At 44.7% G+C, this 27,796-nt stretch overlaps 1 protein-coding gene and 1 pseudogene across 4 annotated transcripts in view; both read left to right on the plus strand.

Moving 5' to 3' along the window:
• The first annotated feature begins 88 nt into the window (after positions 1-88).
• The window catches only part of COMMD1 (copper metabolism domain containing 1), a 241,074-nt gene continuing 213,366 nt past the window's right edge, over positions 89-27,796 (plus strand). The window contains exon 1 of one of the 3 annotated variants that reach the window (XM_017947570.2): positions 89-163. Coding sequence is in view for 2 of the 3 variants with exons in the window: in XM_021924869.2 (XP_021780561.1) it covers positions 15,781-15,960 (180 nt within the window). In the remaining variant the exon portion in view is untranslated. Of the gene's footprint in view, positions 164-15,740; positions 15,961-27,796 lie in introns of those variants that run through there. The other 2 variants (XM_021924869.2, XM_017947568.2) reach the window with 2 other exon arrangements.
• LOC108581650 lies at positions 2,106-3,703 on the plus strand (annotated as a pseudogene). The gene has a single exon (XR_001894168.2). The product of XR_001894168.2 is annotated as a 40S ribosomal protein S2 pseudogene (transcript).

The raw sequence follows: 27,796 nt of genomic DNA on the forward strand, positions 1-27,796 counted from the left end.
GCGCGGCGCTGACGTGACGTAGAAGGCTGTCCGCTGCACGCCGGTTGACGTCGATGTGTGCGGGGAGCTCCGGACCGGCGAGGTTGTACGCATGGGGCGCTGTAGGTGAAGAACGCCGGGGGGCCTTTACGCGAGGCGGCAATGACAACGCGCGATTTAAAAGGCGAGTGCTGAGGACATCCGCATTTCCTCACTCCACCTCGCACGACTGTGAGGTTCCCTCCTTTTTTTTTTTTTTTGATAAAGAGTCTCACTCTGTTACCCAGGCTGGATGGAGGGCAGTGGCGCAAAATCTCAGCTCACTACAGCCTCCGCCTCCCAGGTTCAAGCGATTCTCCTCCCTCAGCTTCCCGAGTAGCTGGGATTACAGGCGCCCGCCACCACGCCCAGCTAATTTTTGTGTTTTTACAAAGTACAAAATTTTTTGGGGGACGGGGTTTCACCATGTTGGCCAGGCCGGTCTCGAACTCCTGACCTCAGGTGATCCGCCCGCCTTGGCCTTCCAAAGTGCTGGGATTACAGGCGTGAGCCGAGAAGCCTGGCCTTTTTTTTTTTTTTTTTTTTTTTTGGACAGAGTCTCGGTCTGTCGCGCAGGCTGGAGTGCAGTGGGGCGATCTCGGCTCACTGCAAGTTCGAGCTCCGGGGCTCAAGCGATCCTCCCGCCACAGCCTCCCAAGTAGCCGGGACGACAGGTGCCCGCCACCATGCCCAGCGAATTTTTGTATTTGCTGTAGAGACTGGGTTTCGCTATGTTGCCCAGGCTGGTCTCGACCTCCTGGGCTCAAAGCGGTCCACCCTTCTCAGCCTTCCAAAGTACTGGGATTACAGGTGTGAGCCACCGCGCCCAGTGGGAGGTCTCCTCCTTTAACTCCGGCTGGACCTATCTGCGCAGTGCGGTGGGCACCGGAATAACTCCGTAAGGGATGTGGCTGAGTCTGTTTTTGCCCGGCCACATAGACCTTCTTTTTATGCAGTTTTGCTTATTTTGAAAGGGAGTCAGAAAAGGGAGATTTGGAATGAGTGGAGATTTTTCTTTAAGTGTCGAGGTTGGTTATCTCGTATTGGTTGGTACTGGGTGGTAGAGGTTTGACGGACTGCCAAATCAGGTCTGTCTAGTTATCACCACCCGCTTGTTCTACACTAGTGTCTCCTGCATAATATAGCCACTGACTCTTAGGGAGTGTAAACACTATAATAAAGATCATTTAATTCCATTATCTGCTAAGCACAGTGCTGAACCTTTACAAGTTTTATCTCATTTAGTCCTCACGATAATCCTTTACTTAAAAGGTTAGGGAACTGGAGCCCAAAGAAGGAACTGAAGCCCAAGGTAAACCAGTCAGTAGATAGAAGCAGTATTCCAATACAAAGCAAGGACCAGAAGCCATGAGCTAAACTGCTGGTCTCCTATGACCACTATATTTCAGTAAGGAAGTTATGAGATGAGTTTCGTTGAATGTTCGCTCACAATTATTAAGCGCCTGCAAAGTGACAGATGCGTGTGGTAGGTTCAGAAACAAATGTTCAAAGGTACTTAATCTTGTAATCATGAGGTGTTGTTGTTTTGTTTGTTTTTGTTTGTTTTTTGAGACGGAGTTTTAGCCCTTATTGCCCAGGCTGGAGTGCAGTGGTGCCATCTCGGCTCACCGCAACCTCCACCTCCCGGGTTTAAGCGATTCTCCTGCCTCAGCCTCCCGAGTAGCTGGGATTATGGGCATGCAACGCCACGCCCGGCTAATTTTGTATTTTTTAGTAGGGAATGGGGTTTCTCCATGTTGGTCAGGCTAGTCTCGAACTCCTGAACTCAGATGATAGGCCCACCTCGGCCTCCCAAAGTGCTGGGATTGCAGGCGTGAGCCACCTTGCCTCTCCGTGTTGTTTTTTTTAACACACATTTAGCATATTAGCACTAGGGGCCTGGCTTGGTAGCTCACGCCTGTAATCCCAGCACTTTGGGAGGTGGAGGTGGGTGGATCACTATAGGCCAGGAGTTTAATGCCAGCCTGGCCAACGTGGCGAAACTCCATCTCTACTAAAAATCAAAACATTAACCGGGGGTGTAATCCCAGCTACTCGGGAGGCTGAGGCAGGAGAATCCCTTGAAGCCAGGAAGTGGAGGTTGCAGTGAGCCGAGATCGGGCCACTGCACTCCAGCCTGGGCGACAGAGCAGGACTGTCTCAAAAAATAATAATTTTAAAAAAGGGATATTAGCACTAGGGAATGAAGATCCATAAACCTCTGAAGCCGACTTCTCTTCAGAGGACCAGAATACTCCCAAGTAGCACATAGATTCTATGGTTATTTGTTTAGACAATTGATGTAATATATTGGAAACAAGTGGGTGATGATGCATTAATTTTGTGGTGTAAAATACTGGATTTGAGCATTAATAGCTCTGCTCCTTATTAGCTATGTGACCTAAGGAAGACCACTTAAATCCTTTGGGTCTCATTTTCTTCATCTATAAAATAGGAGGGTTGAACTAGATGATCTCTAGGGGCTTACTAAACTCTGTCAGTGTAAGGAGTCGACCTGTCAGCCATAAAGAACAGAGCAGAATTTAGAAGATGCCATTATTGGCTTCTTGGGACAGTCTTAAAGTTTTGAGACATACTTTAAGTATCTGAAATGTTTCAAGTTATAAAGATTTTTCTTTTTTTGTGAAATTGAAATTGTTTTTGTTCCTGGGATTAGGCAATAAATAAATGTTAAACCTCGGCTTTCATCAGAGTGTTAATGTACATTATTTCTCCATTAAAATGGGATTTCAACAAATATTAAAACATAAACATGGCCAGGTACGGTGGCTCAGGCCTGTAATCCCAGCACTTTGGGAGGCCAAGGTGGGTGGATCACAGGAGTTCGAGACCAGTCTGGCCAAGATGGTGAAACCCTGCCTCTACTAAAAATACAAAAATTAGCACTAGTGTCTCCTGCATAATATAGCCACTGATAAGGAGTGGATGCCCGTCACCAACCTGGGCCGCTTGGTCAAGGACATGAAGATCAAGGCCCTGGAGGAGATCTACCTGTTCTCCCTGCCCATTAAGGAATCTGAGATCATTGGCTTTTTCTTGCGGGCCTCTCTCAAAGACGAAGTTTTGAAGATTATGCCGGTGCAGAAGCAGACCCGTGCTGGCCAGCGCACCAGGTTCAAGGCGTTCGTTGCTATCGGGAACTACAATGGCCACGTCGGCCTGGGTGTTAAGTGCTCCAAGGAGGTGGCCACCGCCATCCGTGGGGCCATCATCCTGGTCAAACTCTCCATTGTCCCCGTGCGCAGAGGCTACTGGGGGAACAAGATCGGCAAGGCCCACACCGTCCCTTGCAAGGTGACAGGCTGCTGCGGCTCTGTGCTGGTGCACCTCATTCCTGCACCCAGGGGCACTGGCATCGTCTCAGAGCCTGTGCCCAAGAAGCTGCTCATGATGGCTCGTATCGATGACTGCTACACCTCAGCCCAGGGCTGCACTGCCACCCTGGGCAACTTCGCCAAGGCCACCTTTGATGCCGTCTCTAAGACCTACAGCTACCTGACCCCTGACCTCTGGAAGGAGACTGTATTCACCAACTCTCCCTATTAGGAATTCACTGACCACCTTGTCAAGACCCACACCAGAGTCTCCGTGCAGCGGACCCAGGCTCCAGCTGTGGCTACAACATAGGGTTTTTATACAGGAAAAATAAAGTGAATTAAGCCTGGAAAAGAAAAAATTAAATCTTAATCAAGTTCCTAGATCCAACTACTAATGAATGGGTTTACAAAAAATACAAGGATTTCTTGTATTCATGAATGTGAAATGTGATGTAAATGTGAACTAGAAACCTTTCAAGGAAAACTAAGAAAATCAAAATATACTTAATGAAACTAGGCCTCTGCTTCATGTTACTATTGCAAGCTAAACTTAAAAAAAAGTAGAATGATGCTATATATATATATATATTTTTTTTTTAATTAAAAAAAATTTTTTTTTGAGATGGAGTCTCACTCTATAGCCCACGCGGGAGTGCAATGGCGTGATCTTGACTCATTGCAACCTCCACCTCCCAGGTTCAAGCAGTTCTCTGCCTCAGCCTCCCAAGTAACTGGGATTACAGGCGTGTACCACCACGCCCAGCTAATTTTGCATTTTTAGTAGAGGCAGGGTTTCACCACGTTGGCCAGGCTGGTCTCAAACTCCTGACCTCAGGTGATCCACCTGCCTCCCAAAGTGTTGGGATTACAGGTGTAATCTACATCTGGTCTAGAAAAATATATTTTAAAAATAGTACCATGAGGATGCAATCAATAAGATGTAGAACGTGAAAAACTCTTTAGGACAAATAACCTATAAATAAATTGTAAGAAAATTAACAATAACAGTAATGAAGATGAAAGGGTAACCTGTGGAATAAGAGAGATTTAAGAAAGTGAGAGATTTAAGACAGCCAGGAGAGTGACATCAGCAAAATGGGAGACTAGGAGCTACCTCACTTGTATCTCCCCACAGCAACAATAGTTTTTAGCTTTTCACCTGTCCGCAGATAAAAGTACCTCTGTTGGGAACTTTGGGAACTAGATAGGAGACTGTGAAACCCTTGTGGAGCCCAAGATCCAGGAAGGTTGTTTTGAGACAGCAGAACTGCACCCAGATAGCAGACTCATTGATCGAGGTTGCAGCTCCAGTCTTGGAAATGGTGCTACCTCCCTGTGGACTTGGCTACAACCCTCTTTGGCCTTGGTCCTGCTACTAGACCATCTACTTAGGGACCTGGAGGAATCATAACTACTTGTGTCTCAGGTGACAGGCCCACCAACATCAGTTTCATAGCAGACCCTGAAACAACTGTAAGTCTCAGCTCCAGCCCTCCTCACTGTGGTCTGAGAGCAATCCTGCCCATGAAGAGACCCGCGGGTGACATGACTATCCATGCCCCAGGAAGCAGGCCTGCAGATTTCACTCTTGCCTGTGGACCCTGAAGCAGCCTAGTGACTTGGTTCCAGCCCCTCTTAACTACTGTTAGGGCCAGTACTGCCTGCCCAAGGGCCCACCCAGTGACCTAGCAGGAAGCTTACCAGGAAACTGGAGGAAGCCACGCCAGTCTATGCATCTGGTAATAGGCCCATTGTCTGCAGACCACCATCCCAACACCAGCCCTACTGACCAAGGTCCTGGGGGCAGTCCAGTCCACCCATGGACCAGACAGGATCCACACCCATTAGAGCCCCTGGTAACAAGCTTGCCAACTGTGGACCCCACTGTGGACCCAGCTCCAACTCCATTTGAGTGCAATCCCATCAATTCAGGGACCCAATAGGAGAAGGCCTTTCCCTTGTAAAACTAGTCTATAAAGACTGGAAGAGGTGTTTGTTCCTTTTTTTTTTTTTTGAGATGGAGTCTCGCTTGTCGCCCAGGCTGGAGTACAGTGGCGCGATCTCGGCTCACTGCAAGCTCTGCCTCCCGGGTTCACACCATTCTCCTGCCTCAGCCTCCAGAGTAGCTGGGACTACAGGTGCCCACCACCACACCTGGCTAATTTTTTTGTATTTTTAGTAGAGATGGGGTTTCACCCTGTTAACCAGGATGGCTTGATCTCCTGACCTTGTGATCTGCCCACCTCGACCTCCCAAAGTGCTGGGATTACAGGCGTGAGCCACCGCGCCTGGCGTGTTTGTTCCTTTAAATACATAAACACCAGTGCAAAGTTACATGGATAACAAAGACTCAGGTAAACATGACATCATCAAAAGAAACTGCTATGGATTGAATATCTTTGTCCACTCCAAAATTCATGTATTGGAAACTTAATATCCAATGCAACAGTGTTGGGAAGTGGGGCCTCTTCCAGTTCCTTTGCCACACTACCACCACAGAAGGATCTTTTAAGAACTCAAATCTGGCTGGTTGGGGTGGTTCATGCCTGTAATCCCAGCACTTTGGGAGGCTGAGGCAGGAGAATAGCTTGAGCCCAGGAATTTGAGATCAGCCTGGGCAACACAGTGAGGTCTTGTCTCAAAAAAAAAAAAAAAAATCTGGGCACAGTGATGTGCACCTGTAGTCCTAGCTACTCGACAGGCTGAGGCAGGAGGAGCCTTTTGAGCCTAGAAGTTCGAGGTTGCAGTGAGATAGGCTCATACCACCGCACTGGGTGGCAGAGTGAGACCCTATCTCAGAAAAGAACAAAACCCCAAATCTGATCTTGTTATTACTCCTCTGCTTACAACTCTTCAGGGACTCCTGAAGTAGTTGAGAACGCACCACTCCAAATAAGCTACTCTGGCTCTTATTGATTATTTTGAGTTAAAAGCACCTAAAAAACAGCAGATGCATAAAGGGCACTCTGACTTACCTTTTTCTTCCTGAAAGCAGAAGCAGAAGATAAAACTCACATGTGAAAGGTGCTCTTTTTTCTTTTCTTCTTTTTTTTTTAGACAGTCTCACTCTGTCGCCCAGGTTGGAGTGCAGTGGCACCATCTTGATCTCGGCTCACAGCAACCTCTGCCTCCCAGGTTCAGGTGATTCTCCTGCTTCAGCCTCCCAAGTAGCAGGGATTACAGGTGCCTCCCTCCACACCTGGCTAATGTTTGTGTTTTTAGTAGAGGTGGGGTTTCACCATACTGGCCAGGCTGGTCTCGAACTCCTGACCTCAAGCAATCCAGCCTCCTCAGCCTCCCAAAGTGCTGGGATTACAGGCATGAGCCATTGTGCCCAGCTAGAAGGTATTCTTAACACCAGAAATGGGGAATCAAGGCCATAAAAAATCTGTATTAAAAAACCTTGTTAAACTAATTCTTATCTTCCTAGTCACTTCTCCATGATTAACCACCCTAGACCAAGTCCATATTTTCACAGTTTACTACTCTTTGTCCCACTTAGCGTATAATCATATGGCTCAAAGTGCTTCTTTGGGTCATTTCCTTATGAAGGCTCCTGTGTCATGTAAAACTTATATTAAATAAATTTGTATGCTTTTCTCTTATTAAGTTGTATTTTGTTACAGAGCCCCAGCCAAGAACCCTGAGATGGGAAGGGGAAAGATTTTTCCTTCTCTACACTTCCCAATGATTAAGTATAAAAATTACCTGGGAGGCTGAGGTGGGTGAATCACCCGAGGTCAGGAGTTCGACACCAGCCTGGCCAACATGATAAAACCCCGTCTACTAAAAATACAAAAATTAGCTGGGCGTGGTGGTGCATGCCTATAATCCCAGCTACTCGGGAGGCTGAGGCAGGAGAATCACTTGAACCTGGGAGGCAGAGGTTGCAGTGAGCTGAGATTGTGCCACTGCACTCCAGCCTGGGCAACAAGAGCAAAACTCTGTCTAAAAAAAAAAAAAAAATTGTCCATTACATGTAAACTCTTCATCTCTGTGACCTAGGCCCTGTCTATTTTTTCAGATTTATTACCCTAGGGTGCTGGTTCCATTCTTGCTATACTATTTACAGAGGACTCAACACCTCACTCTGTTTCATGCCTCCGTATATAGGGATGAGTTATTTCACCTGCAGCATATTCTGATATTCTCCATTAAGCCTCTCCTGACCTACTGCAGCTGAATTAATGGAATCTTCTTCCACCAAACCTGATAGCTATTTTTAGGTACTAAGTAATAACAATTCTTAGTCCATTGTATTTTAATAATTTATTTACATGTAATTTTCCCTTACCAGAATGTAAGATTTTAAGGCAGAAACAGTCAAATATTTCTGTATCTCCTGGAGCCAAGCAGAATGGATTGCAAAAGCTCTCAACTAATACCTGTTGGCTAGGGCATGGTGACTTACACCTGTAATCACAGCAGTTTGGGAGGCCAAGGTGGAAGGATCGCTTGAACTCAGGAGGTGGAGAACAGACCGGGCAACATGGTGGGACCCTGTCTCTAAAAAAATTTTAAAAATCAGCTAGATGGGCTGGCACACATCTGTAGTCCCATCTATGTAGGAGGCTGTGGCAGAAGGATAGCTTGAGCCAGGGAGGTTGAGTTTGCAGTAAGCTGGGATCACGCCACTGCACTGCAGCCTGGATGACAGCGTGAGACCCTGTCTCAAAAAGATAAAATCTGTTGAGTGACCAGTTGAGTGAAGAGTGAATGTTAATAACAGCATAATTGGAGAAAGTAGAATGGAGACAGAGTGCAGGTAGAGCTCATTGTAAAACTTTGGTGCCCTTGCGTTTGCACACATTTCAGTTCACATTTTATATAATATTTTAATGTTTTCAGAGGTGGAAAACCTCATTAAAAACACCTATTACTTGCCTGGGACCAGTTGCTTAATGGAACTTAGAATGGAAACCTATTTGGCCACAATGGAAAGGAAACCTGTTTACAAGGAAGGCTTAGTTAGGTATTTATAATTTCCCTTTGCATCAAGGCTTCAGGGTCTTTTTCTTACCGTTTCCTTGCCTTAGACAATTCTTTTAATAGGCCTATGCCCAGCTTTGTTAGCTACAAAATAGGTTGTTTTGAGAGTTAATAAAATAAAGCTTTGTACTTGGATCCTTTTGCTTGAAAGGCATTCTAAAAATGCAGCTGCTACCAAGTTTCAACAGTTACATCGGCAATAGCAGCCCCTGGTGGCACAGGAATTAATTTATTTTATTGCTCACTGATATTTTGGAACATGCTGTAGGCTCAGGCAGGCAGTAATATGTGGCAGAATATGCTATCCCAAAATATATCACTTTGGCATAAGGATTATTTTGAGCTAAAGGCACATTAAAAAAAAATGGGTGCAAGAAGGGACTCTGATTCTTCCCCTTTTCTTCCTTAAAGGAGGAGATAAAAGCCCCATATAGAAGATGTCCTCTCGTTACCAGAAGGAAGGCAACATTCTTATTGTCAAGAATGGGAAGTTGAGACTGAGAAAATTCTGTACAAACAGACCTTGTTAAAATACTTTTTATCTTCTTTAGCCTCCCCACATAGTTTGGTTACTTTTCTGCCATTGCCTGTCTTTATTCATCTTAATATAAAAGCATTTAAGTTTTCCCACTTTTGTGGGTCTTCATTTACTTATGAGGGCTCCCATGTCATACATTATATTAAATAATGTAAACTTAATATTAAATAAATCTGTATGTATTTCTCTTGTTAACCTGTCTTAATGTAAGTTTAATTCTCGAGTCCAGCCAAAAAACCCTAAGAGGGCAGAGGTAAAATTTTGCCTCTTCTACACATACATTTGAGTAGGAGTTAAATAATGATAGCAATGTTTTTTGTTGTTGTTGTTTTGTTTGTTTGTTTTTTTGAGACAGAGTCTTGCTCTGTCGCCCAGGCTGGAGTGTAGTGGCGTGATCCCAGCTCACTGCAACCTCAACCTCCCTGGCTCAAGCTATCCTGCCTCAGCCTTCTGCATAGATGGGACTACAGCCGTGTGCCACCCCACCCAGCTAATTTTTGTATTTTTAGTAGAGACAGGGTTTTACCATGTTGGCTAGGCTGGTCTTGAACTTCTTACCTCAAGTGATCCGCCCACCTTGGTTTCCCAAAGTGCTGGGATCACAGGTGTGAGCCACTGCGCCCAGCCTGTATTTTTACTTGCTTCTAAAAGAGTAATGTATTTCTCGTGAAGGTTAATTAGAGCTGGGGGTGCTCAGGAGTTCTAAGCCATGTTAAAAGAAAAACCAAACTCTGTAAAATATTTTAGACATTTATTCAGGGCCAATGTGACTGACCACAGCCTGGGAAAAACACAAACCCAAGAAACTTTGAGTAAGTGGTCCTGAGGTGGTCAGATGACAATTTTATGCATTTCAGGGAGGCAGGAGTTACAGGCAAAGATGTAAGTCAACACATGGAAGGTGTTCAGTCCAAGAAGCCAGGATATGCTGAAGTGGGACTTACCGGTTACAGGTGGATTCAGAGATTCTTTAATTTGCAATTGGTTAAAGTTGTAAGGCTCTGTCTAAAACTTGGAGTCAGAAGAAAGAAATGTTGAAGATAAGGATGCTACGTCAGAGTTAGCCACAATATTTTGCGTCAAAATGACCTATTCAGCAAGACTGATGGCCTGTAGGCATGATTTAACCCTTGCCTTGCATGGCCTTAGGTCTTTCTATAATTTGGTATCTTATTGCCACAGAGTCTTATGATCCCTATTTTAACATTAATGCCAGACAGTTGTTGTGTCTAAACTCTGAAAGGGAGGAGGTAGAAGGATGAATGTCCGATCTCTTCCTGTTATGGGTAGAAATACAATTTTTCAGGTTTCTCTGGGGTCCCCTTGGCCAAGAGGAGGTCTGTTCACTCAGTGGGAGGCTTAGGATTTTATTTTTAGTGTACAGTCAGGACCCATGGAAAACTAGGGGGCTTATAGAAAGACTTCTGAGGGATAAAGTAACCCATAGATATTGTAGGCTACATTTGGTGTGTGTTTATATTTTGGGGAGAAAGTGTCTGAGGCTTTTATCAGATTCTGAAAGCATCTAGTGATATCAAAAAGTTTAAGATTCATATTCAGTGGACATGGAAAATAAAAATTTTAAAACACTTTTATTTTTATATTTATTTTTGAGACAGAGTCTCACTCTGTCACCCAGGTTGGAGTGCAGTGGCATGATCTTGGCTCACTGCAACCTCCACCTCCTGGATTCAAGCGATTCTCCTGTCTCAGTCTCCTGAGTAGCTGGGTTTACAGGCACACACCACCACACCCAGCTAATTTTTGTATCTTTAGTAGAGACAGGGTTTCACCATGTTGGCCAGGCTGGTCTTGAACTCCTGACCTCAGGTGATCCGCCTGCCTCGGCCTCTCAAAATGCTGGGATTACAGGCGTGAGCCACTGCGCCTGACCAAAACACTTTTTTTTTTTTTTTTTTAAAGCAATGGCTTTTATCTGTAATGTAGAATACACATCCTTTAAAGCTTTCATTGAAAGATTTTTATTGCTGGGGACTGTGGTTCATGCCTGTAATCCCAGCACTTTGGGAGGCTGAGGTGGGTGGATCACCTGAGGCCAGGAGTTCAAGACCAGCCTGGACAAGATGATGAAACCTTATCTCTACTAAAAATATAAAAATTAGCTGGGCAATGTGGTGCGCACATGTAATCCCAGTTACTCGGGAGGCTGACACATGAGCATTGCTTGAACCCAGGAAGTGGAAGTTGCAGTGAGCAGAGATCTCGACATTTTACTCCAGTCTGGGCAACAGAGTGACACCCTGTCCCCCCACAAAAAAGAATTTTGTTTTAGAACCTACTACTTACTTAATTTTTTCATTAAATAACTTTTTATTACAACAGTATTACATGTCCACTGTAGATATTTAGAAAAATCTGATAAGCAGAAAGCCATCCTCAGTTACTAAGAGATATACACTATACGTTGGCGAATAAACTTCCAGACTTTTTCTACATAGGTTGATAGATTTTACTATATTTTATTTTATTTTATTGAGACGGAATCTCACTCTGTCACCAGGCTGGAGTGCAGTGGCACGATCTTGGCTCACTGCATCCTCTGCCTCCTGGGTTCAAGCAATTCTCCTGCCTCAGTCTCCTGAGTAGCTGGGACTACAGGTGCACACCACCACACCCAGCTAATTTTTGTATTTTTAGTAGAGATGAAGTTTCATCATGTTGGCCAGGATGGTTTTGATCTCTTGACCTCGTGAGCCACTGTACCCGGCCTAGATTTGGCTATATAAACTTGGGGAAAATATTTGCATGTAGGTAACAAGCATTAATATTTCTATGCATAAAGAGCTCTTAGAAATCACTGAAGTGGGCTGGGCGCGGTGGCTCAAGCCTGTAATCCCAGCACTTTGGGAGGCCGAGACGGGCGGATCACGAGGTCAGGAGATCGAGACCATCCTGGCTAACACGGTGAAACCCTGTCTCTACTAAAAAATACAAAAAACTAGCCGGGCGAGGTGGCGGGCGCCTGTAGTCCCAGCTACTCGGGAGGCTGAGGCAGGAGAATGGCGTAAACCCGAGAGGCCGAGCTTGCAGTGAGCCGAGATCCGGCCACTGCACTCCAGCTTGGGCGACAGAGCCAGACTCTGTCTCAAAAAAAAAAAAAAAAAAAAAAAATCACTGAAGTGGGTAGACGTGGTGGCTCACACCTGTAATCCCAGCACTTTGGGAGGCCGAGGCGGGTGGATCATGAGGTCGGGAGTTTGAGACCAGCCTGGCCAAGATGGTGAAACCCCATCTCTACTAAAAATACAAAAATTAGCCGGGCCTGGTGGCGCATACCTGTAGTCCCAGCTACTTGGGAGGCCGAGGCAGGAGAATCACTTGAACCTGGGAGGCGGAGGTTGTGGTGAGCCGAGATTGTGCCATTGCACTCTAGCCTGGACAACAAGAGTGAAACTCCACCTTCAAAAAAAAAAAAAAATCACTGAAGTGAGAGAAACACCTATAGAGAATGGACAAGGAAATAGGAAGAAATACAAGCAGCCAATAAATATAGTAAAAAAGTATTTACTCTCAAAATTTAAGAAATGCAAATTAAAAGTGAGATAATATTTTTCATGTATCATATGGCAAAGGTTATAAAGAATAATATAGCTGGGTGCAGTGCTGTGTGTTCATAGTCCCAGCTACTTAGCCTAAGATCGGAGGATAACTTGGGCCTGGGAGGTCGAGACTACAGTGAGCCAAGATCGTGCCACTGCACTTCAGCCTGGGCAACAGAGTGAGACCCTGTCTCAAAAATTAAATTAGATTAAATTTAAAAATACAATATCAGTCAGTGTTAGTAAGATTTCATAGAAATAAATAGGTGCAGCCTTTCTGGTGGGTAATTTGTAAATTATGTTTTTAATAGTGCTGTTTCTGCTTGCCACTCTTTCATTTAATGCTTTTTCTTTTCTACCAGCCATTCTCTGCAACTTCTGTAAGTACATGTAAAACAACCTGTAGTTTGTCTCTAAGTTTGGTTTACTTGGAGCCATGGAAGCAACTCTGAATTTGCCTTTTATAAAATTATTTTAGGAAAAGAAATATATTTTTTTCTATTATCAAAAATGCCTCTGGCTGGGCACTGTGGCTCACACCTGTAATCCCAGCACTTTGGGAGGCTGAGGTGGGCAGATCACCTGAGGTCAGGAGTTTGAGACCAGCCTGGCCAACATGGTGAAACCCCTTCTCTACAAAAGATACAAAAATTAGCTGGGCGTGGTGGCGCATGCCTGTAATCCCAGCTACTCAAGAGGCTGAGGCAGGAGAATCACTTGAACTTGGGAGGTGGAGGTTGCAGTGAGCTGAGATTGCATCACTGCCCTCCAGCCTGGGCAACAGAGTAAGACTTTGTCTCAAAAAAAAAAAAGAGATGGCTCTTTACTGGGTAAACATTAATTAAAACAGTCTAGATGAGTAAATTCTCAACAGTGTGGCACTGCCTTGAAAAGGGCATTTCAGTTGTCACTTTTTTTTTTTTTTGAAACGAGGTTTTGCTCTTGTCCCCCAGGCTGGAGGGCAGTGGCACCATCTCAGCTCACTGCAACCTCCGCTTCCTGGGTTCAAGCAATTCTCCTGCCTCAGCCTCCCAAGTAGCTGGGACTACAGGCATATGCTACCATGCCTGGCTAATTTTTGTATTTTCAGTAGAGATGGAGCTTCACCACGTTGGCCAGGCTGGTATTGATCGCCTGACCTCAGGTGATCCACCTGCCTCAGCCTCCCAAAATGTTGGGGTTACAGGCGTGAGCCACTGTGCCCAACCTCAGTTGTCACTTTGAAGGAAGGGTAGGAATGGAATAGGTGGGAGAGAGGTCAGAAATATGACATCTTCCCATGCAGGGTATATTCATAAAGGTGAAAAACCTGTTTGTTATTATCTAAGCCTGAAATCAAACTCCATTTTATATATAAACACAATGTATTATTATTATTGTTATTATTTTATTTTTATTTTTTTGAGCCTGTCACCCAGGCTGGAGTGCAGTGGCATGATCTCGGCTCACTGCAAGCTCCGCCTCCGGGGTTCATGCAATTCTCCTGCCTCAGTCTCCAGAGTAGCTGGGACTACAGGCGCCCCCCACCACGCCTGGCTAGTTTTTTTGTATTTCTTAGTAGAGACGGGATTTCACCGTGTTAGCCAGGATGGTCTCTATCTCCTGACCTCGTGATCTGCCCGCCTCGGCCTTCCAAAGTGCTGGGATTACAGGCTTGAGCCACCGAGCCCGGCAACACAATGTATTTTTAGTTTAGCATTAATATATACAGAATATTCCAGCTTTGCAATGACTGTAGAGTGAGAGTGTTTTTTGTTGTAAACTTTACCAACTGTTGTTCACATTTCAGAACATCATGTTACCAGAAGCAACTGCCCTCCCTCTGGAGTCACCAATACCGCACACCTGTATCGATTTGCATTTGTAGAAGTCACAGGTGGTTCTACATAAAGATGTAAAGATGCAGACATCTGGCTACTTTATATGTCTTTTAGTCAACTAGTATAGGTGTACCCAAACATTTACACATATTACATTATAAATTACTTTCCTTTTAGTTTTATGATAAATTACAATTATGTCATTAAATTGATTTTTTTTTTTTTTTTTTTTTTTGAGACGGAGTCTCGCTCTGTCGCCCAGGCTGGAGTGCAGTGGCCGGATCTCAGCTCACTGCAAGCTCCGCCTCCCGGGTTCACGCCATTCTCCTGCCTCAGCCTCCCAAGTAGCTGGGACTACAGGCGCCCGCCACCTCGCCCGGCTAGTGTTTTGTATTTTTTTTTTAGTAGAGACGGGGTTTCACCAGGTTAGCCAGGATGGTCTCGATCTCCTGACCTTGTGATCCGCCCATCTCGGCCTCCCAAAGTGCTGGGATTACAGGCTTGAGCCACCGCGCCCGGCCTAAATTGATTTTTAAATTGAGATATTCACATACTGTGAAACTAATCTTTTAAAGTGTACAATTCAGTGGGTTTTAGTATATTCACAAGGTTGTGCTTCCACTTCCAGAATGTTTTCATCATGCCCCAAAGAAACTCTGTACCTATAAACAGTCACTACCCATTTGCTCCCTCTTCCAGATTCTGGCAGCTATTACAGTACTTTCAGTCTCTGTGGATTTGTGTATTCTGAACATTTCATATAAATGAGATGTCCAATATTTGGCCTTTTACGTCTGACTTCTACTTACCCTGTTTTTAAGTCTCATTCATATTGTAGCATGTATCAGTACTTTATTCAATTTTATGGCTGAATAATATATTGATTTTTTGAAATTATATGGGTGGGAGGTTGTATTAGCTATGCATTTAATATCAGGATAGTAAATGAGGTGTTAACAAAATATTTGTTATATAAAAGAACATTGGATCAGAACCACTGATCTAGCTGGAAAGACAAGACAAGTGTATATAAAAAGGCAGTTAACAACCCAAACAAAAACATTATGTAATCAGGAGATAGTTAAATTTTCTGGAACAAAGGATGACAGGTAAGGATTAGGCAGAGATTAAATCTGAGTGATCGATCCTATTCAGCTAATGGGTTGGCAAGGCCTGGAATGAGATACAGCCATCTAAAAATTAAAACTGCCAACCTTGTAGGCTGCTACCCCATCTCCAATAATCTCTGCAAGCAATCTTTCTTTCCAGTAGGCTCTGCAGTGATGAAGGGGATCAGGGGAAGCAAAGTGACTCTCCTAGAACCAAACAGATATTTCCGTGGAGGTATCCTAAGGGGATGAGTTTTGCAGAGCAAAGCTGTAAGCTGCCAACTCTGACCCCTGGGGAAGCCTTGCCTCCAGCTTCCCCGTGGTGCTTTTGCACAGGCTATTTAGGCACATCTCGGCCGCCGTGGCGGGGCACGGCTCAGCTGTTGCGGGGCGGGGCTTTCGTAGAGCATGGCGGCGGGCGAGTTTGAGGGCGGCAAGCCCCTGAACGGGCTGCTGAATGCGCTAGCCCAGGACACTTTCCACGGGCACCCCGGCATTACAGAGGAGCTGCTACGGAGCCAGCTGTATCCAGAGGTGCCACCCGAGGAGTTCCGCCCCTTTTTGGCAAAGATGAGGGGGATTCTTAAGGTACTGCTCTTTTCTATAGTCTCCGGCTTGGAGCGGAGCCCCTTGGCCGCTGGCTTCAGACTCGCCCCCTCTCTTCCCCCCGTCCCCACAAGCTGAAAGGCTTTTCCTTCTCAGATCTCTACTCCATGGGCTCCACATTGGTCTCCTTCTGATTTGCTCGTTCCGTCGCCCCTTCTCACTTTCCTAAGGGTGACCTTTTCATGCTGAAGTTCCCAGTCCCCCGGTAGGACTGACTGACACCCACGGGGGCTTTTCCTTCAAGACGTCTCTTCTGTGTCTCTTGGTAACAGTCGCGTTTCCTCAGCAGATCTGTGGGATCTGGATTTTTTAAAATTAAGAGTTTTAGGTCGCTAGCTTTCCCCGGTTGTGGAAGTTGGGAGCGTTAAAATGAGTGTCTGCTGGATAAGGGGTGGCTTAGCCCGAGTGGCATCTGTCAAGCAGTCCACTGCATGGTTAAGAGAGCATAATTACCAGCTTGAAGTCAAAGTATAGACTAGACCGTCCAATAGAAATATGTGAGCCAAAAAGGTGAAATTAATTTTAATAATATATCTTATTTAATCCAGAATATCCAAAGTATTATCACTTCACATGTAATCAATATACAGAATATTGACAAGATTTTCTGTTACTTTTTTCACTAAGTCTTCGAAATCCAGTATTTTACACTTAAAGCTCATATCTCGGACTAGCCACATTTCAAGTGCTCAGTAGTCACATATGGCTAATAACCATCATATTGGACAACTCTAGTTTTTTTAAATTTTTTTATTATTTATCATTTATTTATTTTTTTGAGACAGGCTAGAGTGCAGTGGTGCAATCTCGAGATTGGTGCAATCTCGGCTCACTGCAACCTCTGCTTCCCGGTTTCAAGCGATTCTCCTGCCTCAGCCTCCGGAGTAGCTGGGACTACAGGCTCCCGCCACCATGCCCAGCTAATTTTTGTATGTTTAGTAGAGACGAGGTTTCACCATACTGGCCAGGCTGGTCTTGAACTCCTGACCTTGTGATCCGCCTGCCTCAGCCTCCCTGAGGATTACAGGCGTGAACCATGGCACCCAGCCTTGGACAACTCTATTTAGACTGAGAACTAGTTATAGGAATGAATCTAGTGTCAATGTATTCTAGAGACAGACCATAAAAAGAATTACTGACTTTTGTAGGTCTCCTATGTGTTAGGAACTGTGCTAAGATGTTTTACGTGTTGTTTCATTTGTTTCTTGGAAAAAACCTTATATAGTGGACACCCATTGTAAAGGTTTAAGAAACAGGCCCAGGGAATCTAAACAGCCTAAAATTACATTTTGATTAAAGTCAATGTTGAAATTTAATCCACTATCCTTTTGAATTTGCTGTTTTTTTGAAACTGTTTATTCTTCAAAAAGGCGCTTCTGTATTTTTTAAAACTGATTTTGCCTACAGGATTTGAATCCAGAAAAAAAAGCAAATGAAATGTAAGGAGTAATATCTCAGGTGTGATTCTAGACTTTCTAAGTAATCTTAGTTGATATCAATCATAAATTACTAGTGAATGCTTCCTATTTCCTTTCTTTTTTTAGAGAGTCTTGCTTTGTCGCCAGGCTGGAGTGCAGTGGCCCGATCTCGGCTCACTGAAATCTCTGCCTCCCGGGTTCAAGCCATTCTCCTGCCTCAGCCTCCCGAATAGCTGGGGTTACAGGCATCCGCCACTACGCCCAGCTAATTTTTGTATTTTCAGTAGAGACTGGGTTTCACCATGTTGGCCAGGATGGTTTTGATCTCCTGACCTTGGCCTCCCAGAGTGCTAGGATTACAGGTGTGAGACACCCCGCCCGGCTGAATGCTTCCTATTTCTATCAAATTTTACTCTTTGAGCAGTCCGAGAGAGTTTCCTAGAAAATTTGACATCTGGGTTTTTGAGGTGTTTGGTCTCTTATGGGGATGAGGCCTATATGTCTTCTTCTGCAGGCTAAGAGACAACAGCACATGTGTAGGTAATGCCTTAGAATCTCCAAACATTGGGGGGTACTTCTCCTCTCTAGGTGGACCACATTTTGATTCATTTGTTTTGTTAGGAGATAAAACAGCAGGATACCCAGAGAAGAATTTGCCTGAAAACTCTTTCTCTTATTTATTTTTATTTTGAGATGGAGTTTTGCTTTTGTTGCCCAGGCTGGAGTGCAGTGGTGTGATCTCCGCTCACTACAAACTCCGCCTCCCAAGTTCAGGTGATTCTCCTGCCTCAGCCTTCTGTGTAGCTGGGATTACAGGTGTCCACCACCATGCCTGGCTAATTTTTTTATTTTTAGTAGAGACAGGGTTTCACCACGTTGGCCAGGCTAGTCTTGAACTCCTGACCTCAGGTGATCCGCCTGCCTCGGCCTCCCAAAGTGTTGGGATTACAGGAGTGAGCCACTGCATCCAACTTTACTTTATTTTAAATACATTGCTGAATAATATCCAGGATACTTGAAGTTTTCGAGTGGTTCTGTGTTGTGGAGCTGGCATGGTTCTCTTGGTGTTGGGAGTACGCAACAGAAGATTTGCAGGTGCCTCACAGCACAACCTCTGCACAGCCGATTAGTCTGAGGAATGAAGGGATATGCCTTTGATTGTTTTACTTAGGGCTGAAACCTGGGCTCAGGATGACATTCAGTTCCAATCTTTATTTAACTCTTTTTTTTTTTTTTTTTGAGACGGAGTCTTGCTCTGTTGCCAGACTGGAGTGCAGTGGCGCAATCTCGGCTCACTACATCCTCCACCTCATGGGTTTAAGTGATTCTCCTGCCTCAGCCTCCCGAGTAGCTGGGACTACAGGGATGCACCACCGCGTCCAGCTAATTTTTGTAATATTTGTAGAGTTGGGGTTTCAACACGTTGGCCAGGATGGTTTTGATCTCTTGACCTCGTGAGCTGCCTGCCTCGGCCTCCCAAAGTGCTGGGATTACAGGCGTGAGCCACCGCGTCTAGCCTTTATTTAACTTAAAAGCAACACTGAGGGTTAAATTTCTCTAATTATTATTATTTTTTTTGAGATGAGTCTCGCTCTGTTGCCCAGGCCGGAGTGCAGTGGCATGATCTCGGCTCACTGCAACCTCCGCCTCCTGGGTTCAAGCAGTTCTGTACCTCCGCCTCCCAAGTGGCTGGGATTACAGGCGCCTGCCACCATGCATGGCTAATTTTTTTGTTTTTAAGTAGAGATGGGGTTTCACCATCTTGGCCAGGCTGGTCTTGAACTCCTGACCTCGTGATCCACCCGCCTCCACCTCCCAAAGTGCTGGGATTACAGGCGTGAGCCACTGAGCCCAGCCAAATTTCTCTAATTGTTATGGAAACATAAAAAACAAACATGATTTTTATTTATTTTTATTTTTATTTTATTATTAATTTTTGATATGGAGTTTCGCTCTTGTTGCCCAGGCTGGAGTGTAAGTAATGGCGTGATCTCGGCTCTCTGCAACCTCCACCTCCCAGTTTCAAGCGATTCTCTTGCCTCAGCCTCCTGAGTAGCTGGGATTACAAGCATGCACCACCACGCCTGGCTAATTTTGTGTTTTTAGTAGAGATGGGGTTTCTCCATGTTGGTCAGGCTGGTCCTGAACTCCGGACCTCAGATGCTCTGCCCACCTCGGCCTCCCAAAGTGCTGGGATCACAGGTGTGAGCCACCGTGCCTGGCACAAACATAATTTTTACACTGAAAGGTTTTGCAGATAGAACCTCTATCTGCAGTAAGAGGGAACATACACAAATAAGCATGATGCAAGGATGTGATTGTATTTGTAAATAAAATTGTGAGTAAGCACCTGAAGATAGATTAAGAGATCTCAGTTCTTTCTGGCAGGCTTCTTGGAGATGCCATTTTTGCTTCTTCTGAAGAGAGTATAGCATATTTTAGACTGAGATGAAGGGTAGCATATACAGCATTCTGAGTTAAGAACAGCATGGGTGGGGCAGGAAAAGAGCGGGTTCAGGAAATGGTGAATAGTCCAGTTTGATCACAATATGAAGGTAACCAATGTGGAGTCTTGGTGGAGGAGGCAAGAAAAAAATGAAACAACCTTCTATTCTTATAATCTTTCTAACTTTTATTCCTGCTCTTAAGCAGGATGTACATTTTTAAATGACAACAGAGTTCATACTTTCAATTATCTATGTAATATCATGGTCTGTGAAGAAAGTGAAAATGAAGGATAACAACAGGGTAGAAGCAAAGGAAGGAAGGACGGGAGAAATAACTCTCAGCAGTGGATATAGTGGACACACGTGTTAACAGCCTCCTTATTGCCAACTGCCTGGCAATATATTTCACAGGCCATGTTTCAGGTTCAGGTGCTCCCTGAGCTGTAGCGCTTCTCTCTGACTTTCATGTTGTGTGCCAAGGTGTTATGTAGTGATTCCTGGCATTTGTACTGGTTCTGTTTTCTGTTTAGAATGGAACCCTCCTATCCTACTTGACTGGGACATTGACTCTCTCTAGCCTTACCTGTTAATCACAAAAGGACAGACCTTTCATCTGCTTGTAGATACGTGAAGCTGGCCATTCACTTGCTGTAATTTTTATTTTTGGTAGACCCTAAGGAGCAATGAAGTCAATTAATTGGGAATGGTGTGTTTATTTAGGGAGATGACATCCTATATATAAATACTCTTGTTTTGCTAAACACTGCCATTTTTTTTTTTTTTTTTTTGAGATGGAGTCTCGCTCTGTCTCCCAGGCTGGAGTGCAGTGGCACGATCTCAGCTCACTGCAACCTCCACCTCCTGGGTTGAAGCAATTCTGCCTCAACCTCCTGAGTAGCTGGGATTACAGACACCTGCCACCACACCCAGCTAATTTTTATATTTTAGTAGAACGGAGTTTCACCACATTGGCCAGGCTGGTCCCGAACTCCTGACTTGAAGCAATCCACCCTCCTTGACCTCCCATAGTGTTAGGATTACAAGCGTGAGCCACCGTGTCCAGCCCAACACTGCTATTTTAATCTGCTTTTTTTACTCACATTATAATTCAACTTCTTATAGATATGAGTTTGCATGATGTTTATTGTTATTGCTGTTAAGCTTGTGGATATGCTCAATTCCAGTAAATCCCAGTTTACTGAAAGAGCATAATCTAACTATGAAGATCCATCACCTTTTGTATACCTTAGTCTGTATTCACTACTGCCCTCTGGTGATGATTTTGTATTTCCTCATTGGAACTTTAAACAAAAACTTTTAGGCTGGGCGCTGTGGCTCATGCCTGTCATCCCAGCACTTTGGGAGGCCGGGGCGGGCGGATCACCTGAGGTCGGGAGTTCAAGACCAGCCTGACCAACATGGACAAACCCCATCTCTACTAAAAATACAAAATTAGCCAGACATGGTGGCGCATGCCTGCCATCCCAGCTACTTGGGAGGCTGGAGCAGGAGAATCGCTTGAACCTGGGAGATGGAGGTTGCGGTGAGCCAAGATCACACCATTGTACTCCAGCCTGGGCAACAAGAGTGAAACTCCATCTCAGAAAAAAAAAAACTTTAATGAAAATTCTCATTTCGTGTTGTCTGTTACTAATTTGTATACTCTAGTACTCAGTTATATCAATCAAATGTTAATTTATCCAGGTCGGGCTCAGTGGCTCATGCCTGTAATCCCAGCACTTTGGGAGGCCGAGGTGGGCGGATCACCTGAGGTCAGGAGTTTGAGACCATCCTGGCCAACATGGCAGAAACCCGTCTCTATTAAAAATACAAAAGATTGTCTGGGTGTAGCGGCAGGTGCCTATAATCCCAGCTACTTATGAGGCTGAGGCAGGAGAATGGCTTGAACTTGGGAGGTAGAGGTTACAGTGAGCCGAGATGGCACCATTGCACTTCAGCCTGGGCAATGAGCAAAACTCTGTTATTTATTTATTTAGAGACAGGGTCTCACTCTGTCGCCCAGGCTGGAGCGCAGTGGTGCAATCGTAACTCACTGTAGCTTTGAACTCCTGACCACAAGTGATCCTCCTGCCTCAGTCTCCCAAAGTGCTGAGATTACAGGCATGAACCAGCCTGCCTAGATCCTATTTTAGAAGTCTAGAAATACTTGCAACAGCGTATAGTGGCCTTCCTGTTCCACTCCTGCCCTCTACAATTTGTCCTCTGCATAGGTACCAGTGATCCTTTAAAAAAATGTGTTATACCTCCTTACTCTCCTGCTCTCAATCATTTCATGTTCCTGGCTTCACATCAAACTTAGAATAAAATTCAGTCCTTTTGCCCTAGGCCGCGAGTCCTTACATGATCTTACCCTTACTCACTTCCCTGATGTCATTTTCTCATTTCCAGCACTCTAATCTTGTCCTTATTTAAACGTGTGAAATGTTTTTCCTGTAGATATTTGTATGGCTTGTTCATTTGTTTAATTCATTCCTTACCTGAACGTCATTTCTTATGAGTTCTTCCCTGACTTATATTATAAAGACCCTCATCCTTCCTTCCTCTTTCTTTTTACCTGGCTTTACTTTTTCTTCATACTTAGTATTACATGAAATTATATTATGTATTTATCAGCTTATTTATTTGTTAACTATTCTACTAGAATGTAAGTATTAAGAGGGCAGGACTTTATTATTATTATTGTTTCTTCTTTATTCCTTATACCTAATACTGTCTCTGGCATGTGGTAGGCACTTAGTAAAAGTTTGTAGAATAAGAGAATGAATTGAGAGTGTTTAAATGTGGAGATTGCTATTAAGAAGATTGGCATAGAGAGAAAACATATACCACTTAGTATAAGAGGAAAGCTAGGAAATGCAGTACTCTAAACCAGGGGTCAGCAAACTGTGTCCTGTGGGACTAATCTGGCATGTTGCCTGTCTTTAGAAATACAGTTTTATTGTAGGCTAGGTGTGGTGGCTCACGCCTGTAATCCCAGCACTTTGGGGAGACCAAGGTGGGCAGATCATGAGATCAAGAGATGGAGACCATCCTGGCCAACATGGTGAAATTCCATCTCTACTAAAGATACAAAAATTAGCTGAGTGTGGTGGCATGCGCTTGTAGTCCCAGCTACTCAGGAGGCTGAGGCAGGAGAATCGCCTGAACCTGAGAGGCGGAGGTTGCAGTGAGCTGAGATCACGCCACTGCACTCCAGCCTGGCGACAGAGCGAGACTCCATCTTAAAAAAAAAAAAAAAAAAAAAGTTTTATTGTAACATGATTACAAGCTGATTTATTTACATCTTGTCTGTAGTAGCTTTAGCCACTCTAATAACAGAGTTGAATGGCTGTGATAGAGGTCATGTGACCTTCAAAGCCAAAAATATTTACCATCTGAATGTTTACAGAAAAAGTTTGCTGACCCGCGAGGTGGCACAGGCCTGTAGTAGCAGCTACTCCAGAGGCTGGGGTAACAAGATTGCTTGAGCCCAGGAACTCAAGGCTATAGGGCATGCATGGTCACGCTTGTGCATAGCCACTGCACTCTAGTCTAGACGACAGAGGGAGACTCCATCTCTAAAAATTTTAAAGCAAAAAAGTGGCCATGCTCAGTGGCTCATGCCTGTAATCCCAGCACTTTGGGAGACCAAGGCAGGAGGATCATGAGGCCAGGAGTTCGAGACCAGCCTGGCCAACATAATAAAACCCCATCTCTACTAAAAATACAAAAATTAGCTGAGCATAGTGGCACCCGCCGGTAGTCCCAGCTACTTGGGAGGCTGAGGCAGGAGAATCGTTTGAACCTGAGAGGCGGAGGTTGTGGTGAGCCAAGGTCGCGCTAGTGCACTCCAGCCTGGGCAACAGAGCGAGACTCCATCTCAAAAAAAAAAGAGAAAAGTGGCCAGGTGTGGTGGCTCATGCCTGTAATCCCAGCACTTTGGGAGGCCGAGGTGGGCGGATCATGAGGTCAGGAGATCGAGACCATCTTGGCTAACGTGGTGAAACCCCGTCTCTACTAAAAATACAAAAAATCAGCCGGGCATGGTGGCAGGTGCCTGTAGTCCCAGCTACTCGGGAGGCTGAGGCAGGAGAATGGCGTGAACCCGGGAGGCGGAGCTTGCAGTGAGCTGAGGTCACGCCACTGCACTCCAGCCTGGGCAACAGAGTGAGACTCCATCTCCAAAAAAAAAAAAAAAAAGTGTGGTGTGCTAACCTCTGCTCCAAACATCTGTTCTCAAACTCATAATGTTTATTAATATTTGGAAACAATATATATAAATTATGTTTTGAAATTGGTTATTTGATAAATATCTAAAAACTGGAAATGGGCACTGTTTGCTGTTTGGTCCCTTTGAGGAATTTCACTAGGTTGTTCTTTAGACTTGTGAGATCTGTAGTAAATTAAAAATGGCCTCCAGCCTGGCCAACATGTGAAACCTTGTCTCTACTAAAAATACAAAAATTCACCAGGCATGGCAGCGTGTGCCTGTAGTCCCAGCTACTCGGGAGGCTGAGGCAGGAGAATCGCTTGAACCCTGGAGGCGAAGGTTGGGGTGAGCCAAGATCGCGCCATTGCACTCCAGCCTGGGCAACAGAGCGAGGCTCCGTCTCAACACAAAAAATAGTAATAAGATATTAATGATAATAAGAAAAGATTATAAGAAATAATTGTGGTTGGGCGAGGTGGCTCATGCCTGTATCACAGCACTTTGTTTTTGTTTTCTGGAGGTTTTTTTGTTTTTGTTTTTTGAGACAGAGTCTCGCTCTGTTGCCCAGGCTAGAGTGTGGTGGGGCAAACTGGCTCACTGCAGCCTTTGCATCCTGGGTTCAAGCGATTTTCGTGTCTCAGCCACCCGAGTGGCTGGGATTACAGGTGTGCACCACCACGCCTGGCTAATTTTTGTGTTTTTTGTTGAGACGGGATTTTACCATGTTGGTCAGGCTGGTCTCAAACTCCGGGCCTCAAGTGATCCACCCGACTGGGCCTCATGTTTGGGATTACAGGCGTGAGCCACTCACTGTACCTGGCCGAATTCTTTTCTTTTCTTTTCTTTCTTTTTTTTTTTTTTTTTTTTTGAGATGGAGTTTCGCTCTTGTTGCCCAGGCTGGAGTGCAGTGGTATGATCTAGGCTCACTGCAACCTCTGTCCCCCAGGTTTGAGCAATTCTCCTACTTCACCCTCCCAAGTAGTTGGGATTCCAGGTGCATGCCACCATGCCTGGCTAATTTTTGTATTTTTAGTAGAGAAGGGGTTTCATCATGTTGGTCAGGTTGGTCTCCAACTCCTGAGCTCAAGTGAACTGCCTGCCTTGGCCCCTCTAAGTGCTAGGTTTACATGTGTGAGCCACTACGCCCAGCCCGGATTATTTTATCTCTTTTTTTTCTATTCTCTTTCTTGCACTCTGATTTTTCAAATGTTAGACCTCCTAGACAGATTATTCTAATTTTCTCTTTCTACCTCATTTTTCATGTGTTTTTTTTCCCACTTTTTGATTGACTTCCTTAACTTTATCTTCTAGCCTTCAAACAAATTTAAAAATTGGTTAAAGGTTCTTGAGAGACATAGTCTCCGTCTGCCACCCAGGCTGGAGTGCAGTGGCATGATCATGCCTCACTTGCAGCCTTGACTTCTTGGGCTCAAGCAATCCTCCCACCTCAGCCTTTTGAGTAGCTGGAACTGTAAATGCTCACCACCATGCCTGGCTAATTTTTTAATTTTTATCTTTTTTTAGAGACAGAATCTCCCTGTATTGTCCAGGGTGGTCTCAAATTCCTGGGCTCAAGCAACCCTCCCTCTTTAGCCTCCCAAATGCTGGGATTACAGGTATGAGCCACCACACTTGGCCTTTTGTAGCCTTTATTTAACTTATTTATTTTATTTAGTTTTTTGATTATTACAAATAAAATAGAGATGGGGTCTTATGTTGTTCAGGCTGCTTTTCAACTCCTGGGCTCAAGTGATCCTCCTGCCTCAGCCTCCTAAAGTGCTGGGATTACGGGCATGAGCCACTGTGCCCAGCCTATTTTTTTATTTATTTGAGACAAGGTCTCACTCTGTTGCCCAGGCTGGAGTGCAGTGATGTGCACATGGCTTACTGCAGCCTTGACCTCTTGGGCTCCAGTGATCCTTCCACCTGAACCTCCTGAGTAGCTGGGTCTACAGGTGTGTGGCACCACACCTGGCTAATTTTTTTGTATTTCTTTGTAGAGACGGGGTTTCTTTTTTTTTTTTTTTGACGGAGTCTCGCTCTGTCACCCAGGCTGGAGTGCAGTGGCCGGATCTCAGCTCACTGCAAGCTCTGCCTCCCGGGTTCACGCCATTCTCCTGCCTCAGCCTCCTGAGTAGCTGGGACTACAGGCGCCCGCCACCTCGCCCGGCTAGTTTTTTGTATTTTTTAGTAGAGATGGGGTTTCACCGGGTTCGCCAGGATGGTCTCGATCTCCTGACCTTGTGATCCGCCCATCTCGGCCTCCCAAAGTGCTGGGATTACAGGCTTGAGCCACCGCGCCCGGCCTAAGACGGGGTTTCATCATGTTGCCCAGGCCGGTCTCAAACTTCTGGACCTAAGTGATCTTCCTGCCTTGGCATCCCAAAGTGCTGGGATTACAAGCCTGAGCCAGCACACCTGGCCTCTTTTGGCCTTGTAATTGAGTTTTTCATTTGATGATTTAAATTTCCAAGAGTTATCTTCTCACAAGAACAATATACTACTATGTTTAGCCAGCAATCTCTTCTTTATTTCAAACACAAGATGGAGTATACTGTATATAACTTTCTGCATTTTGCTTTTTAAATTGTATTTATTGATTAAAGATAAGGTTAAGCTCTGTTGACCAGGCTGGAGTGCAGTGGTGTGATCATAGCTCACTGCAGCCTTGACTTCTGGGGCCCAAGCGATCTTCCTACCTCAGCCCCCTGAGTAGCTAGGACTACAGGCGCGTAGTCCTAGCTACAGGTGCCACCATGCCTGGCTAATTTAAAAAAATTTTTTTTAGCGACAGGGTCTCCTGATGTTGTCCAGGCTGGTTTTGAACTCCTGGGCTCAAGTGATCTATCCACCTTGACCTCCCAAAGTGCTGGGATTACAGGCATAAGCCAACATGTCTGGCCTGTATTTAGCTTTTTAAAAATTTAATCGTCTCAACTGTGATTTTTAAATGCACTATTAGGAATGTAGTATTAGGAATTTAGTCCATTTGTACCCAGCACTCGAAGCTCTTTTTAGAGGCTTTTGAGAAACATTGTATTGCTAAGACATTTTGGGGTGTGATGTAAATTGTGAAGAAGTTAAATGCCTACAGAGGAATATGCCTCTTTATATTTTAAATATTCCAGTAGTTTGATGTTTTGCATATTGTAGTGTGTATTATTTTAAAAGCAAAATTTGATCCTACTTGCTAAATACCTGGAAAATTTTTATGGAAAGCATTTGCAGTAAAACAGAAGCTTAGAAGTGCGTTTGGGGCCGGGCACAAAGGCTCACTCCTGTAATCCTGGCACTTTGGGAGACTGAGGTGGGTGGATCACTTGAGGTCAGGAGTTTGAGACCAGCCTGGCCAACATGATGAAACCGCGTGTCTACTAAGAATACAAAAAAATTAGCTGGGCACGGTAGCATGCGCCTGTAATCCCAGTTACTGGGGAGGCTGAGGCAGGAGAATCGCTTGAACCCGGAAGGCAGAGTTGAGATTGTGCCACTGTACTCCAGCCTGGGAGACAGAGCCAGACTCCAGCTAAAAAAAAAAAAAAAAAAAAAAAGAGTGCATTTGGTATCAAGTTTACAAAATAACTGAAGTTCACTATGCGTTAGTGATGAGTTTTTTAAAATCAAAGAATGGCATTATTAATGAATGGTATTAATATTATCATGTATAACCTTTTTGATAGAGTGAATTTAAGGAGAAACTTTGCTTATACATTTTGGATAGCATATGTTAATACAAAGTTATC

The sequence above is a fragment of the Papio anubis genome, chromosome 14 (genome assembly GCF_008728515.1).
Source record: "Papio anubis isolate 15944 chromosome 14, Panubis1.0, whole genome shotgun sequence".
NCBI classification, from domain to species: domain Eukaryota; kingdom Metazoa; phylum Chordata; class Mammalia; order Primates; family Cercopithecidae; genus Papio; species Papio anubis.